Source organism: Zootermopsis nevadensis, unplaced genomic scaffold (genome assembly GCF_977971745.1).
Source record: "Zootermopsis nevadensis isolate Lab colony 2312 unplaced genomic scaffold, Znev_1.0 Znev_ptg000016l, whole genome shotgun sequence".
Classification (NCBI taxonomy): domain Eukaryota; kingdom Metazoa; phylum Arthropoda; class Insecta; order Blattodea; family Termopsidae; genus Zootermopsis; species Zootermopsis nevadensis.
Window position 1 is genome coordinate 13,910,163 of NW_028259148.1, and position 17,336 is coordinate 13,927,498.

The window sequence follows — 17,336 nt, forward strand, 5'->3', positions numbered from 1 at the left end:
GTCTTCTGGGTTGTTGCGCTGTGTAGTCTGGTCTATGTTAACCAACGTTTCAGAGGTCATACTGCCTCCATCATCAGGGCGATGAGTATGAAGATTTCTGTCTTCTGGGTTGTTGCGCTGTGTAGTCTGGTCGATGTTAACCAACGTTTCAGAGGTCATACTGCCTCCGTCATCAGGGCGATGACGGAGGCAGTATGACCTCTGAAACGTTGGTTAACATAGACCAGACTACACAGCGCAACAACCCAGAAGACGGATATCTTCACTTGTAGCTTTCATTGAGACTAAAATATTTTTGGGTAACAACCCTTGTAGGTTTGGACAAAAGCCGAATGTTTCGGAGACAATCTCCTCCTCCATCATCAGGAGAATGTGTTAAGGTTGACTGGTCCCCTTTACGTGTCTTAAGTCGGAGACCACTACAATCAGAAACAATCTTCGCACTTGCATGTCAGAAATTCTGAATAAAATAATCGGTTTTGTGAGAATTCAGACGTAATAGTAAGAAACTGGGTTTATATCAAGAAAAGACTGATTTGAAAGATGTTGTCATTTGTTTTATTTACAGTACGTTTCGTGCCATTAGATATAAAGCAGACGAATCCAATCCTAAGCCGGCAGCATTTTCTGAAATTCAACAAGAATTTTTTTTTGAATTTGAATCCAGTTTTACCAACATCGATATTTGTTAGTGAATGAACAGGCCATCAGTTTCCCAGTGTTCAGCGAATGCTGTGCCACTGTGTTATTGTTGTTGCTGGCATCTGGAACGTCTTGTCCCAGTGTTCAGACCCCGGTGCGAGTACCACCCTTCCGAAGACAATCTTCTTTCCTGCAAAACAAAGCACGGATTCCTTCTTCAGGAGCTAATATCAGAGTCACGTGTTCAATAAATCCCCCCCGCTCTTTATGGGACCCATAAGTTCATTACAGTGTTCACAAAACCCCGTCGACGGTCCCTATTTTGACCCAAATAAATCCACTTATATCCTATTTATTTTACGTTCATTTTAATATTATCTTCTCATATTCGGTTTTTTTTCTCCAAATTTGTATGTTCTTTTCAGATTTTCCAAACAAAATTTTGTATGCATTCTTCATTCCCCGAACATAACATATTTATTAATTTTATCACCCTGATTGTAACTGCGAAAATTACATTGTAACTCACGCGTGAACAGTGGAATTATTTGCTAACCTAACCGTAATCAGGAAAATACACACGAGGTTCATTTGTCTCCAGAAATTAGACGTAACGTCAAAAACATAACCTTTTAAAATAACTGTACAACTATCAGCGTGTCTAGACCCCCACACGGCTCAGAATCGGATCTGTTCGACGAGTATTCGATTAATTTAATCAGAATCGTACAAAGTCTTTACAAGTTCAGAGAGAATGTTCAGGAAATGTAATATTCTGTTGAATAAAAATGTAAATTTACGCGACTCAATATCACGCATGCGCTAAACACATTCTAATATAAGTCCTCTGGGGGCCCGTGGATCCCTAGGGGTCCGTATGTTTTGAGTAAATATCCCGCTAATTAAATATACTATACAATTTCAAATTTGGGGAGGGGTGCGGTATACCTGGAAGGTAGAGACACGGTGATCCGTAGTGAATTTTCAAAATCCGTCTACAATAGACGTCATTCGTGCGAAAGAACAGGTACACCAACCTTGTCGACGTAAATACGTTGACAATTCATTCAGCAAACGCAGAAAATAAATTTAATTCAGGAAGTATATTACGAGCATTGATTGGAATGAACTGGCTTCGACGGGGCCAAACAGTTATCTCTCACTGTGACTGTTGTTGAATATTCAATGCACTCACCTAAACTTGGTTTAGTGCAGAGGCTAAGTTGGCACGTAAGGTGCTCTCTGTTGGACGGTAGGTGAACTGTAAGTGAGGAGTTGTTCTTGTCTGCCGACAGAGGCACTGATATGCTTGGAGCGAAGGGTTTCGTCTTGCAGGCCTTGATAGTTCTGCCACCATCAAGCACGTTCAACTTTACGTACAGGAGAGCTGAAATATTCAGAGGAATTTGAGTACAGATGTTCTGAAGAATACGATAAATGGAGAGTGCTTTACAGACGATAAGATCCTCAGCGCAAAGACACCCCCAAGTACCTAGTTATGATTTTATAATCATTAAATCCCACGTGAAAGAAATGTTTGTGCCGGAAGTGCAGTTCTATTTCTCACGTTCTCAGTAGTGATGCGCGCGCATTCGTGGTTAATCTGTCTGAAGATTTCAAGCATCCCGTCACGTTATTAAGGCTTTGATCGGGATGTTCTTTTGTTAAATCTTATGTGGTACCACCTGATTCGACTTCTAATGGTTAAGTGAAGTGTTTTCTTCGCGGTACGGTCTGGATTCGTAAATATTATGAAGACGAGCTTCGGCTTCAAAGGGTTAACCAGCTGATTTTCGTAATGGTGAGGTGTAGTGTTTTCTTCGCGGTACGGACTGAATTCATAAATAATATTCAGACGATCTTCGGCTTCAAAGGGTTAATTCCGAATGTAGAACGATAAGACGTGTGAACTTGGAGTAGCCACCTGTGTCAAAAAGGATGTGTTCGAAATACTCGCCTATGGAAATAAATCCATAACAAATTTTGTAAGAATCTCTTTATGTAATGTACACTTGTTAAAAGCCTGAAGTCGTGTATCACAGGTGAAGGTTTCGTTGACCCAAGGTCGGTGGACTTCTTGGAAACCGACGTTTCAGGTACCATCTATACCCATCATCAGGGTTCTGCCAGATTGTCCCCGAAACGTCGATTTCGTCTTACCGTAACACTTCTGCAAATCCGCGATATAAAATTTATTCTATACAGATAATTTGTACAACACAGCGACATGTTTTTTAGGCTTACAAATATTCCGGTGTTTTAAGTGCAGTGGAGTTGTATATTAATAACATCGCTTGTGGTTGTTACGGAGGACAAAATTAACACAGATAACAGCTCGAAATATCTTAGTGTGGAAGTTCGCTGATCACGAAATTAGCGAATATAAATTATGAATCACCGATTTCACTCTTCACCGTATAGCATACATCACATCCTACAAAAATTCGTAGTTGTAGGCTCACTTAAATTGCCATTAGATGACGCGAGTGTACAAATGTTGCAAGTCACGAACGTATATTTTCTAACCAGATGTCAATACGAAAAAGAAATCATCGAGTCCAACTTAATATTTTTAATACGATAACAAATATAATCAATTTTATTCAGTTATAAGAATGTGTTTTGAGGTTAGTGGACGGTATATGACACCATAAACAATTTTGTGTTAGTAACTACGAGTTTACCTAATAAGATTGGAGGGAACATAAAATTTTAAACTTTCAGTTTATTTCTTGTCATCAGTACACCTTGCATATTTTCATAATTAACTTATCTTGCCCCCGAATAAGACGAAGGCCTGATTTCTGAATAATGGGCGTGGTCTTTAAGTACCTTATTTTTATTTCTTGATTTTGTACGTTTGTATCTCTCCATTATATTAAAATATGTTCATTCATGTAGGGTATTATGAATGTTTAAAGTATTTTCCGGGGTACATTGTAAATTGGCCGTCTTATTTTTTCAGATAACCTCTAAATGTCCATTGTATCCTGCTTTAGAAGCAACACCCTGCGCATTAGCGAAATCTTGAGAAACAAATGTCACAAATTCTTTGCATCAGCGCCTTACCACGGCGATGGCAAAAAGATGTCCGAGACATATTGAAAAGGATTCTGACATTTACGTGTTTTGTGTAAATAAAAAAAGTCCACGTCAGACTTAAACAATTTTATGTCTCGTATAAATATTCTGAACAATTTTAAAATCGCAATATTGATTTTTTCTAAAGCGAATTCTGTCTTTATATTCTCTATTTAATGACGCATCCTGAATATTTACATCTGTTTTACTTTTATAACCTATAAAACGTAAAAAAAATACGATATATTTAATAGAAATCATACGGAAGTTATCAGATGTAGTCTTATTGAAGGCAGTATCTTAGCAGTTACAGGGAGGGGTTTACGAAAACCACGGAAAGCCGGTCTGTAAGTATAGGCGGTCTTCGGGGCCGAGATTTGCAACCGGAAGTTCCTGAATTCGAAGCAGGGCTGCTAACCTAACCTACCTCAAACTTCGTAACAAATGAATATCGATACAAACCGTTTTTCCGTTCGTACTCCAGGGCAGATTCGACACTCCAGCGCAGCTTGGTGACCCCAAGAGTAAGTTCTTCTGTTTCGCCCTCCTCGGAATTTCTGGGGGAGTAGCACAGCGTCACTTCCAGCTGGTTGCTCTTGTCTTCTCTCTGCACAAGAGGACCATCGGCTTGCAGGTAAAATTTAAATATTTAATTAACGCGGCGAAACAGGTGTCTTTTAATTCTTACGTAACATTGCGCCAACATAAAAATTACGTTATAATTTTTAATTTAGAATATATTTTTTTAAAAAAAATAGTTCTTTTTAATTTTTAAACTTGTATAATTTTTAAATAACGATCTATGTACAATTTTCTTAACAAAATGTAGTTTCTTCAATACACAAACCACGTAGGAGGGTTCTATGTGGTTTGTAGTTAATAATCCATGGTCTAATGTCTTTTCTTATGGTAATAATGCTTTCAGTACATTAATATGTGGCATTTTGTAACCTTAGGCCTTAAATATGGGTACAGCGTATTCCTCCGAAACGTCGGTAACCACCAACAAGCCTGCGTGGTGTCCGATGATAGTAATTGAAACCTATACACTGTCAGAACCTTTTTGGAATATACATTTATTACTGATAACTTACATTTTGCTTTGCTCCAACAATCCCACTTGACATGTCTTCTGTTCTCCGCCAGATGTCTGGAGTTTCTAGCTCTTCGTTGTCGCCGAAATCTAGCGTATTCAGTTTATGAGTAAATAATTTGTGATCAACCGGCCAGGTGGCAGCACCAATCACTCGTCTCTTCTGCTTGGCGTCTAAAGCGTAAATTGTAAAGACTAGAAAATTGCTTGCTCGGAGTATTTCGTCGAGCTCTTTGTTCGTGCTAGTGACTGGAGAGTTAGCAATTTCGAAGCTGAAATTTTGATTGTAGATTGGCCACGACTCTGGTTTTGATTCCGTTTCAAATTTGTCACTTCCGGGAAACAATTTTACCTGAAAGAAAGTAAAAAAAATCACACTCTTTAAATAAAGACTTGTAAATTTCTCGCAGTAGCTTAAATTCCATTATAGAGACGTGGAAATAAGGAATAATAGCCCATTTAAATCAACGTAAACTTGAAAATATTAATATATGAACCAAATTTATGATATATGATTTCAAATAAATTTTCCACTTAATCGAAAAATACGACTACAACCCAAAACGAGATTATTTAGGTGTTAACAATCAAGAGTTGGTCTCACAATGATAATCCATCAGTAAACAGATATGTATTATCATTTCGTATTAAATTAAATACAAAGTCTTGTCAGACATAACCTATATGTTTCCGGTACCATTATTATAATAAAAGACAAAAATGTTTAGTTATTAAACGGTGTGAAGTAGATACGTTGCATGTGTATACGTGATTCCGATGAACATGCTGCCTCCATCTTCATCCATGAAGATATAAGCTGAATTTTTCTCCTACGCGATAGTACAAGTCCACATGGCGTTGATACCCAGATTAACGACGACTTACAGTTTTGGCATTGAATCGATTTTTGATAACAGCTTACCTAAGGTTCTTATCAGTTCACGAAAAATGTAACACTGCTGCTTATCACGCTGGCTGGTACGCGGTAACACTGGATTATCAATGGAGTTTAAAAAGAAATAGTCTTTCGCTTGTGATAGACTGATCTTTCGTGATTCTGTGCTTTCCAGACAAATGAATGCTACACGGCGGTCTAGCGGTTAGAACGCTGTCCTTGTAATCCTGGGGGTCTCGGGTTCGATTCCCGGCGGTGCCCGAATTTATAACTTGTGTTGGGCAAGGCCGTGGTCTAGGCAACACGGAGTTTTCCTCCGTGGCATCCCAACAATTACTCCATTCACACACAGAAGAAGGCAATGGCAAACCACTTCTGGATCATCTGCCAAGAACGTATATGAACAGGTCCCAGTCCGAGAAAAGGATGGAAGGATCCTGTTCACACTTTTAAACGTTTTAAAACGTTCTGAGAACACGATAAGTGCAGACGGGCTCAGCACTTATATTAGTGCTGTCGGAGAACGGGCTAGTGAAACCCAAGCGAGAGTTTCTGAGCGTCTAGCAAGGCTGAAATTCTGCCAATTCCATCGTTCTACTGGCATGGTTACACGCAACACTCTCATCCCCGGCTTCCGGCAGGAGCTGCATGACTCACCACCAAACACTAACATAAAATGTCGCTAAAATTATTCAACACCGGATTAAGTTGTGTGTGTGTCTGTGTAAATATGGAAGCTTCTCGAGATCGTCAGAAGCCAGGCCGACTACGTGATAAATCTCAACCTTTTCCAAATGACACACAAGGACATCATTTTAAGCACCTCTTACCTTAACGATGTACCCAATAGCTGGTGCACCCCCCACCTTAGAAGGCAGGTGTCTGGCGCCTATGACTCGCACTTGGAGCTTGGTTGTGCCCCTTTTGTACCCCACTCGGAACCCCACTGTAGGTAGAGGATCCGTGGAGGAGTCTCTCTTAACGTTCGTTTCAGAGCCTTTCCTCTCACTGCCCTTGTAGCCAATTAAGTTCTTTAATGACGTAATTGCGCTGACAGCCATGTCGGATGTTCGGTGTCGGACGTGAAATTTGCTTTACTGCCTGCAAATACCAATGGATGAAAGCCACGCTTATTCCTGGAGGGAAACATGAAAGTTAAACCATTATGTTCACTGGTAGAATGACACTTTGCCACGCAAAACTATGAAATAATTTTATGTTTTCAATGTTCTTCAAATATTTGCAATTCTCTTGTTACGTCCGACCAATTCATTCTATATTTACGTATTTATTAACAATCATGAGAGTCAATTGTTTTATTCTTTTGATTGATTATTAGAAGTAAATAGTTTTTAAAATAGACTGAATCAATATAAATTATAATTGTTTAATTATAACCGTCTAATCACAATAAAATAATTTATTAAATATTAAAATATTATTATTACAATCAACATTTAATATTTAAAATATTATTAATATTAAAATATTATTATTACAATCAACATTTAATATTTAAAATATTTAATATATATATTATTAATATTAAAATATTAAAATATTACTATTACAATCAACATTTAATATTTAAAATATATATATTAAATATATTAAATGTTGATTGTAATAATAATATTTCAATATTATATTAAATATTTTAAATATTAAATGTTGATTGTAATAATAATATTTTAATATTTAATAAATTATTTTATTGTGATTAGACGGTCAAAATTAAACAATTATAATCATCACAACATGATGCAACATTATCATCTCATAAATTATAATACAAATTGTTCTGTTTTATTATCGCAGTTTGTATTTATGATTGCGCGTACTAAACAAGCCTTCAATGTTGTGGAAATAATTTATGGCGTCTGCTATCGATTAATCGAATCATGAATCGAGACCTGCAGAACTTATAAATGTCGATGCTGTGGGAAACTGAAATATCAACTTATAAATGCATTGTCTAATACAACGTTTCTTGATTAAATTGGGATAACGTTGATTATGTTGACCTTTTAAAAATTCATTGGTTCATAAGAACACACCATAATAGGCCGACTGAGAAGTCAGACAATGACTTTCTAATAAAACGACTTTAAGAAGTAATGTTTAGTATTTTTATATGTTTTTCAGTGTGAATACATTTTTTTTGTGTACAAATATGCACAAGATAAGACTAATAGAATATATTATTTGCATTAACCGTGTTTTTCAAATATCCGGGCCCCTGTTTCCCCAATTTACCGCGGATAATCGGCCTGCCTGCCTATAAGGTACGCGCACTCGAAACTCGGCTGATTTCGTGGTTAATTTACGCAGGAAGTAGCCTCGAAACTGCGAGTTTGAGAGCCCTTGAAGCGATAAAAAGGATTAATTATTTAATTATGATCGTCTAATATAGTTTAATCTTTTCGCCGTTCTGAAAGGCTGGATTTAGAAGCGACAGGACACGTTTTAAATTATCAAAGTTAGATAAAAATTGACAGTGGAACCAGGGTTCCGGAGAATTTGACGTAAATACGTCTATACGGAAAGGAAGTTTATATATTGGCTTTATTCTAAATATTTCCTTTATACATGTTTTACAATTGAGTAAAGTTTGATTAAGACATTGCTTAATCAACTTGAATTAGTTACGCTTAAGATGGCTCTGTGGTAGCTGAATGTAATGTTTTATGGGTAACAACAATGCCGAGTAAACAGATGACGTTTCCTAGGTAAGTTCAGTATTAGTTTTTGGTATTTTTTGGGAACTTTAAGGTCATTATATTCTATTTTTCAACGTTTTCTGTACTGTCTCATACATTCTGCGTTATGGAGTCTTTTATCTTGTACATAGTAAGACGCAATAAACTAACGCAATAATAGATTTCTTAATAATTTTATATAAGATAAGTACCTGTGATATTGTAAAACGTTTTTACCAGCACAAAATTATCTACTCTACGACGCACTTCTTCTACAAGCGAATCACAGCTCAGCTCTTTTCGCAATAACGAAAGCGGATTGTTGACGGCAGTAATGTAACACAACAATGCCGAGTAAACAGATGACGTTTCGTAGGTAACCATCGTAACACATTTTCCTTATACTTTTTTGTGGAATGACACTGACCCTTCCATATAGACGTACGAGGTGCGATCGGAAAGTTTCAAGACTGCGCGTATAAAAACCCGTACATTTATCTCAGGTATTAAATTCATCCATCACCCTCGAAGTAGTTCCCCTGGGAGTGAACACAACGATCCCAGCGCCGCTGCCAAGCCTGGAAGCATCCCTGGAAATCTTTCTTTGTCAGCCTGTCAAGCACCATCTGCGATTCTGCCTGAATCTCTTCTATCGTCTCAAATCTCCTTCCCTTTAGCTGAATTTTCATCTTTGGGAAGAGGAAGAAGTCACACGGAGCTTAGAAAGGAAGTTGGGGTCGGTTCTTGCAAGATCTTTGAGCTCCTGACAAACGAGAAGTCAAGTCGATTCTGCTTCTGGTCCTCAGACAGGATGCGTCGCATGTGGAGTTCTTCCTTTAGAATCAGCTGACAGGTCCCATAGCCTATCCCAACAATGTCGCACAAGTCGTTGATGGTACGACGTCGATCTTCGTGACATTTTCGGGCGTTGTGCTCGAAGATGGTCGTCCAGAACGCTCGTCATCATCGACAGAGGTTCGGCCATTTTTAAAACGTGAATGCCACACAAAAGTTTGCGGACTCCCCAAATGCTTGCTTTAGCATTTCATAGGTTTCCGTAGCCGTTTTGGCGAGTCTTTGGCAAAATTTGATGCACACGCCATTCCGAAATCGCAGGAGGGTCGGTGTAATGCACTACCAAAACGCCCGTAACTAAGAAACAAATGCTAATTCGATGATGCCGGCTGGCACACTGATTCACTATGAATGTAGGCCGCACCCCCTAGCGGCAGAAACTCGTACTACATCCGGTTTGCCCTCTGTTGACAGTCTTGAAACTTTCCGATCGCACCTCGTATTTACGTCAAAAAATGAGTTTACAGGGAAAAACAAGCGAGAATCGGTCTAAGTTGTAACTTGACTTTCTGAAGTGGTTATCTTTTTGAATTTATACGCCACTGGGTTTCAGAAACATTCATTACTTTGCTACAAAAACCTTTGATCCATTGATCGTATCACGCATAAACTTCTTTCTAGAACGGGCAGTTTCATAATTTTCATTCTCTATCAAGATAAAAAAAATTTGATTTCGGATTTTAGCGTCTGAAGGCTCTGAGTACAAAGATGGCTGTCTTATGCGTTGTAGAGTTTACTCATCAAGCCCTGATGATGGAGGCAGTAAACACTTCTGAAACGTCGGTAAGTTTCTACCAGGCTACACGGCGTATCAACCAAAAAGAGAGCCATCTTGATTTTTATTTTTTATTATTATTTTTTTAAAAATTTATGGATGTTAAGCGAGAAGTAATATTTGGACAGAGAAAAGTACATTATGAGAAATATCATAATTTATATCTGCGTGGGTGATAAAATAAAGAATGATGGCGTTAGTCGGGCGTGTAGCATGCATGACTGATACGAGAAATGCATACAAAATTTTAGTCGAAGAGATGAGACAAATTTGGAAAATTAGATGTATTTGGGAGGATGATATTAAAATCGATTTTTTGAAGTGAGGTGTGAATATGTGGACTGATTCCAGGGTCCTTTGGTGGGCTCCTGTGAAGACGGTAATAAAATTTCTTGATTTTATAAAATCCCGAGAATTTCACGAACACGTGAGCGAATACTTCAGTTCAGTGAAAATTTCAACATAATAGGCCCGGTGCTCTTAAAACTGCAGGAAACAATAGATCTGTAAAAATTATATGAAAATAACGAAAAGAGATTTCAGTTCTCGCTAAATGTTGCAAGTCTTGGGAGACTCACACGTGGACCACGAATTTGTTCAAGATAAGATTAGCTTGATATCCGTTGACCCAGGTTTAAAGATTATTAAGACAGTCTGATGGTCACAACCGCAATGCACTTAAGTTAATAGCACTGTTATGCTCAGAATGTCTGTCTGTCTGTCTGTGCACTCCTACAAACCTATAAAACCTTAATTATTCGGTTCTTGTCCGTCTAATCACAATTCAAATTTAAAATTTACAATTAAGATAATTAAAATATCATTTTATGTTCCTCATCGAACAATCGATTTACAATCGGAACATCTTTTTACAACATGTTTCGGTTTCTATATAAACCATCTTCAGGTGTAAAAGTTAAAATTATAAAACGTAAAACTTAATTACAATTTCTGATATGCAAACTTTTTGGTGATGTTCATCTTCCAGATTAATTGATTAAGTTTTAAGTTTTATAATTTTAACTTTTACACCTGAAGATGGTTTATATAGAAACCGAAACATGTTGTAAAAAGATGTTCCGATTGTAAATCGATTGTTCGATGAGGAACATAAAATGATATTTTAATTATCTTAATTGTAAATTTTAAATTTTAATTGTGATTAGACGGACAAGAACCGAATAATTAATTAAATACATAATTTCACAATATGACGCAACTATATCATCCTATAAAACCTTCCTTCTGTAAGAATAGCGGAAATTGTCAATTACAAGCTATGAACAGTCAGTCTTTAAAATAAATCTTGCGGAAAACTCAAAAAAAAATTTCACATTTCACATAAACCATTATTGCCCGAAACCCTGATCACACGATGCGAAAAGTTGAACATCAGAGGAAAAAAATATTCCCAAAGCCAACAAATTCACCGGGTCCAGAGCCCAGGACAGATTTCGGGTTTATGACCTGCGATCTTCACAGCTTTGACCTTGAAGCGCGTATTTTTCGAAATGCAGACACCACATGGATGGACGTAGTCGCGGCCTAATTTAATGTACTATTTCGAAAAGCTCAGGATATCCGGTTTTCAGGCCTATATTTGAACTCGTGACATCTCGGTTACGAAGCAGGAGTGCCAACCACGACGTTCGGCCATATAAACACTAGTAACGAGGAACGTTATACGAGAGGTCACGTTGGTATTTTATCATTGTGTAATCTTACTTCTACATGTGATTTTAAGTTCTCACGACGACGATTATAAATATGGCTGTCTTCTGGGCTGTTGCAAGTGTAATCTGGTATAATTTCACATTTTCACACGTACTTCCTACCTCCGTCATCAGGGGCGATGAGTCAGCCCTGATGATGGTGATAGCAAGTACCTCCGAAACGTCTGTAAACTTTCACCACCATTTCTAGTACTTTCTATTCACCGATTAGTACAACTCTGTTAGTTCAAAACAATTTCCTTGCAACTTTTGTTCTTAATTCTTGCTAATTTTGGTCGTCCAGACATAACCTAACCACAGCCATATAAAATGAATGCTATTTAATACTTTTGAAAGTTAGATGATAATAGTCTTCATATAGTAAATCTAACAAATTCTGCAGTTATAGTAAAGTTGCTTCGTTCCGGCCTCGTCTCATTTTGTATTGCATTGGTGTATATTTCTTATCGTGTGTTGAGGCCTCGGCAAAAATTAAACCTTGCACATACAAGTTTTAGTGTAAACATTAAAAATTACATTGTGAAAATTCCGTAGTGGAAATAATAGAATAAAAGTTTTCCAAAATCACAAAATTAAAACTCTATGTATAAAAATAAAGAACAGTGATATTACTTACACTACTGCAAAGTCGATCTGTTGCACTTCGATGTCTCGAGGTGAATGGGGTTTGCCAGCCACTTCCCACGGCATTGGTCTTTATTATCTCTGATGCCACACGACTAGAATGTCAAAGGGATAATCGTGTCGCAAATATGACGTCACATATCACGTTTGCAGCTCCGCCTATCGTAATTAATGTGTAACTATCTCAATTTCTGATTCTAATTGAAGCGATGGGCTTAGCGGAGACTGGGATATACACACAAGATCCACTACACTATTTTTACTTGGGGGCCTGACCCTAGGTAATAGAAATATTGTGTAGTTAAAAAATTGTTAAATATATCTTCCCACAGACTGAACCCATCTTACACAGCTTTCAAAACACACAAAAATGTAATTGTTACTTAATTCGTACGCGGTGTTGCAACACGTGATACACGTTCTTAGAATTTTCTTATCGTACTTTGACGATCCTAACCTCCTCAAACCTCGTTGCAGGTACAGTCACGTTAAAATCGCAGGAATTTATAGAAACCCCAGTACCTGAATTTACGTCAAAATGCAAAATTTTTTATATGTGCCCACCTTCGCGAAATTTCAAAATATTTCTTTGAAAAGAATAATGAAGGTGAAATCTCGGTTATTGTTCTGTCAGTTTATTGATTTATAAATTAACAATTTAGAAAATATACGTACAGCGTGACAAAATCCTGGCGCGTTTTCAGAGTGTTTGCCTCCAGATTCAGTTTGTGATGCGTGTCAGAGGAGAATTTTTTAATATTTACTTTAATCAGAATCAATCCAGTGTTTTCTACCGATATCTCTAAAACCTTAAAGTTGAGAAAAAATGAATACGGAGCACATTTCATTATACAGTCTTTATTTGAAATATTTTTGGCTCCGATAAATATGTATCGACTTTCTCTCTGGATGCATTTAAGTATTTACGTAAAGTGTCGGATATTTTTTTTGTCAGATTTCAACCAAAATTTGAATTAATCGACAAATTTTAGTGAAAATACTCTGTCCCAGATTTTATGAAAACCCATCCAGCTGTTCTGAATTTGGTTTGTAATTAATAGCTTTTGAACTGCCAAAATGGTGAGGAGACAAATCTAGGCATGTTTAGGCCTTCCGCGCAGAAAACGTGCATCATTCTGCAACACGATGAAATTAACACGTTTGGGTCTCTTTTTAGTTATGACTAATTGGTACGAGATGATTAAATCTTTTTGTGGGTTCTACTGTTTAAAATTATAACAGCGAATTGTCTCGAGGGCATGTACTTGTTTAAATCATTTTGGCCTTAAAATATCCTTAATCGATGAGAATCTGACCCGTGTTTATGCGAGAATTTTTCTTCAAGATCAAAATTCCGAAATATTGACATACAGGCACCAGCCACGCACTCTGTACGCCGCGTGCTGAACTGATTCCACAGCATACCAATGAAGTATCTTATAGAGAACACGTTGACGTTAAATGTTGCCAACCCTGATTACCTCGGACCACTGGATCTTGAGAATCCGTTGGTATTATCTGTGCTGGGAATTGTGTTGAGACATAAGGCGAAATTGACAACACGGCAATGTGCCCGAAGAGGAAAGGAAGAAGTTTATTTTGTTAAAACTTCATCATACGTCTTTATATATAATTACTTTTCAAGATTGTAATTTTTAAGAAGTATCTCCATGGGGATTTTGTCAATACCACCGTAAGTAAAGTTATATTTATTATAGGCAGATGTTTGTGTGTCTGCAGTTAAATGAAAGTTGCTACAGCCAACATCGTACCTGTGCACAACGCTACGCATGTTGCTAGAGAATCCTTAACGTTGGTTGACATTCTTCAGTGTGTTCTAAAATAATATTGCTGTCGACAAATATTGTGGGTGTATAGTTTCCAGTTGCGAGTATAGACTGGGCTGCAAAAGTGAACTCTAGTCAGGCTGTGTTTGTATGACATTATATTTTTATAGGCCACGGCGATTGTACTGGTATATTCATATGGGTTTGTGGTACAATCATGACCTTTCAGAATGTTTAGATTATGTTTTTGTTTGTGTGATATTAGATCATGAAGCATTGCTCATGGAAATTCAAGACATATTGTCTACTTATATTACCTGCATGTAGTGTAATTTTTTTTACTTTTGTAATACATCAGAATGTTTGATAACACATATTTATATTATGGGTTTACAGTTGAGATAAAAAAAATTGAATCCAAAATATTAACCAAACTTGGTACAAAATTGTGTCATTATGTAAAATATGAATTGTTCTTTTTTTAATCATGGCCACGTGTTGTCGTTATGACATCTACCATTCACTATAATCTGATTCTAGCTTATCCCACATTTTACTTCCCTACTAATGTGTGGTTAGAATGATTAGTGCTGGTTGTAATTACCCAGTACAAATCTGGAAACGGTAGATAGATAAGAATGGGTTGTGTTGGGTCTCGTATTTAATTCTGGTGTACTTGTATCTTAATTGGTCTTTTCATAGGTCCTGTAAATCTCAATACATTAATTGTATTGATTAAAAAATTATTGAACCCACAAACTCCTTCAAAATGAAAGAAACATAGCAGTGTTATGATTCCTTTCAGTGGTGCCATCCTGTGAGGTGGCAAGCCTGCCATTGTTGGGCAGGCAGCTAGAGGAAGGATGAGTGGATCACGGTTGGTCCGCGGGACCAGAAGTCGACTGTTCCTGTATTTAGCTGTTGTAGTTGTGGTGGGAATGGCAGTGTATGTGTTCCACGGTGCTCAGTTGCAGCTTGACGACGCGCGCAAGGCAGCGGATAAGTGCCAACAGCAGCAAGAGTCCTTGTCTGCCCAACTCCAGGGTATGGACACTGTTTCTTCCATTTTATATAATAACTTTCAAGTATATGTCAGTTATCCACACACACATTAACCTAACCTAACCTATTTTTAAAGCGATGTGTCCCGATAACCCACAAGTACCCAATTTTCTATATATTTTCTTGTGGTCATAGTGATATTCGAGTACAAGCTGCGTCTCGAAAAGTCATTGCAGCAGGAGAAAGCGGACCATAGAAAGACGCACGAGGAGTTGGAAAAGCGAACCAACGGCGAGAAGGAGGCAAACAACAAGCACAGCGCACTGCAGCAACAGTACAAGATTCTTCAGGTGAGTTGTTGTCAAGTTAAAGGAGGGAGAAGCTTGTGAATAAGTAGCGTATCAGTAGATTTTCTTCCGTGTGAAGCCGTTTCATTGGTGCGAGATCTTTCGTCGGCAGAGTCAGCATGATGACCTCAGCGAAGACTGCCATAAGATGCACCTGACGCAAGCAGAGGAACGGAGCAAGTTGGAGTCCCAAGTGCTCTCCCTACAGGAGGATTTGACGCAGGCACAAGCCGGTCATAAGAAGTCCCTTAATTCTCTGAAGGTACATCTCCATAGTTTCTGTATTATTTATCGTACCACGAATTTGGTGTGGTTTTCCTTCGACACTCGGCAAACAAGTACCAAGATGTTCCATCACCATGTTCACAAAAGCCCTCTATCTAATTTGTCCTGAAAATTTGAATTGGTCGACAAATACTTACCCTATTTCTGCAGGATCCATCTTTTATGTTGTTATGCCGAGCATTTGGCACCCCTGATTCATATTTAGGAGGTCCTGCAAATCTTGGTTCATAAACTGAATGTCCTGATAGGTTTCTGTGGTTTTCCTCAGTCGTTACAGGCAGTAAATTATTTCTCCCATTATTTTCAGCGCACAAAAAGGGTAAAACTTTTTGGTTACCTTTTATTTTTATTGGGAATAAATAAAATATATTGCTCTGTACGGAGATTTCACTGTGCCGGGTTCTTTCTCGTGGCAGACGGAGTACACTAAATTGGAAGTGGAAAATGCGCATCTTGAGAAACAGAACGCTGAGCTACGTGACCAGACATCAAAGACGTCAAAGAAGCTTAACTTCCTGGAGAAGCAAAACTTCCAGCTGGAGAGAGATTTGGCAAAAGCCACGGTATAGTATGAAGCTTCCATTTGTTGACTTGCCAACGTTTCATTTCCGTGAATTTTTTTTTTTGTAAAATATTTATGATTTCATTGAGATTTGGGCTTGTAAATGTGTTAATTGCCCAGACATTTTTAAATGCATCAGTAAAACACTATTGAACATTTAGAACTGAATGGATTCTGAAGCACTGCTCATAGGGTTAAAGAAAATGCGTGGGGAATTACGCTGCCCGTAAAAGAATAATATAAAAAGACTGCGGGTTTTTTTTACGTTAAATTTTGCCAGGAAAATTGCATGTTAGAAATTTTTTATCCGGCTAAAATAGAAGAGAAATTGAAAAGTCAGCTGACTTTTCCTGATGCCATAAAGATGGGCTTGTTTCATTCTAAATACATCATAATATCAATAAAAGTTTCTTGTTTAGTTATCTCAAAAATTTAATGCATGTTTGAATGTTTTATATGACATTGCAAGATAAAGTTCGCTGATAAATGTATAACTACGTTAATGCCTTATGTAATCTTAATGAGGTGTTTATGTTAGCTTAGAAAACTACTTTATCTTGTAGCGTAATATGAGGGTAGACCAATGAAAACTGTTTAAAAGACAGGGAGAGACAGGAACCTACCGTGTGCAGCTGCAGGTACAGTAAATCATCAGCAATGGTTAGAGGCATGTACTGTGCACTGTAGATCTGTCGAAATGGGCTGCATGACATTAGCAGAGCAGTACAAAGATGGCTGCTTCTTTGGAAACATGTACGAAGAAGGAATAGCATGCTCTCGTCTGTTTCGTTGTTAGCAAATGTGCGAAATCCACCGAAATACTGCCACATGGAGTTGCAATATGGTAACGCACTATCAGTCTCCAAAATTGCCTGCGGCATTATGATTTTGTGGGCCTGGCCTCATCAAGGAGAATCTAGACAAGCCATTATTAAACTTCCAACTCCATTTGTAAG

At 37.6% G+C, this 17,336-nt stretch overlaps 2 protein-coding genes across 6 annotated transcripts in view; one reads left to right on the plus strand and one right to left on the minus strand.

Annotated features, from left to right (window-relative positions):
• The window catches only part of LOC110837096 (uncharacterized), an 88,852-nt gene that overhangs the window by 51,549 nt on the left and 19,967 nt on the right, over positions 1–17,336 (plus strand). For 2 of the 4 annotated variants that reach the window (XM_022078921.2, XM_087349958.1), the window contains exons 1-5: positions 13,912–14,090; positions 14,990–15,228; positions 15,382–15,536; positions 15,646–15,795; positions 16,235–16,381. In XM_022078921.2, the coding sequence (XP_021934613.2) occupies positions 15,048–15,228; positions 15,382–15,536; positions 15,646–15,795; positions 16,235–16,381 (633 nt within the window). In that variant the 5' untranslated portion in view covers positions 13,912–14,090; positions 14,990–15,047. Of the gene's footprint in view, positions 1–4,215; positions 4,358–13,911; positions 14,091–14,989; positions 15,229–15,381; positions 15,537–15,645; positions 15,796–16,234; positions 16,382–17,336 lie in introns of those variants that run through there. The other 2 variants (XM_022078922.2, XM_022078919.2) reach the window with 2 other exon arrangements.
• Positions 536–12,497, minus strand: LOC110837099 (uncharacterized). Of its 2 annotated transcripts, none has more exons than XM_087349964.1 (6): positions 12,390–12,497; positions 6,542–6,847; positions 4,818–5,168; positions 4,186–4,330; positions 1,838–2,029; positions 536–832 (listed from the first exon to the last, which is right to left on the minus strand). In XM_087349964.1, exons 2-6 carry the CDS (start codon positions 6,770–6,772, stop codon positions 723–725), a joined length of 1,029 nt encoding a protein of 342 aa, XP_087206090.1. In that variant the 5' UTR covers positions 6,773–6,847; positions 12,390–12,497; the 3' UTR covers positions 536–722. The 2 variants fall into 2 exon arrangements, with proteins under 2 accessions (XP_087206090.1, XP_087206091.1); XM_087349965.1 differs by lacking the exon at positions 12,390–12,497 and adding an exon at positions 8,623–8,726.

Coding starts and splice junctions, on each gene's coding strand:
- LOC110837099 (XM_087349964.1), bottom strand. CDS start 6,772: ATGGCTGTCAGCGCAATTACGTCATTAAAGAACTTAATTGGCTACAAG. Junction 4,331..4,817: donor TTGTTGGAGCAAAGCAAAAT/GTAAGTTATCAG, acceptor CCTCTTGTGCAG/AGAGAAGACAAGAGCAACCA. Junction 2,030..4,185: donor GGAGTACGAACGGAAAAACG/GTTTGTATCGAT, acceptor TGAATATTTCAG/CTCTCCTGTACGTAAAGTTG.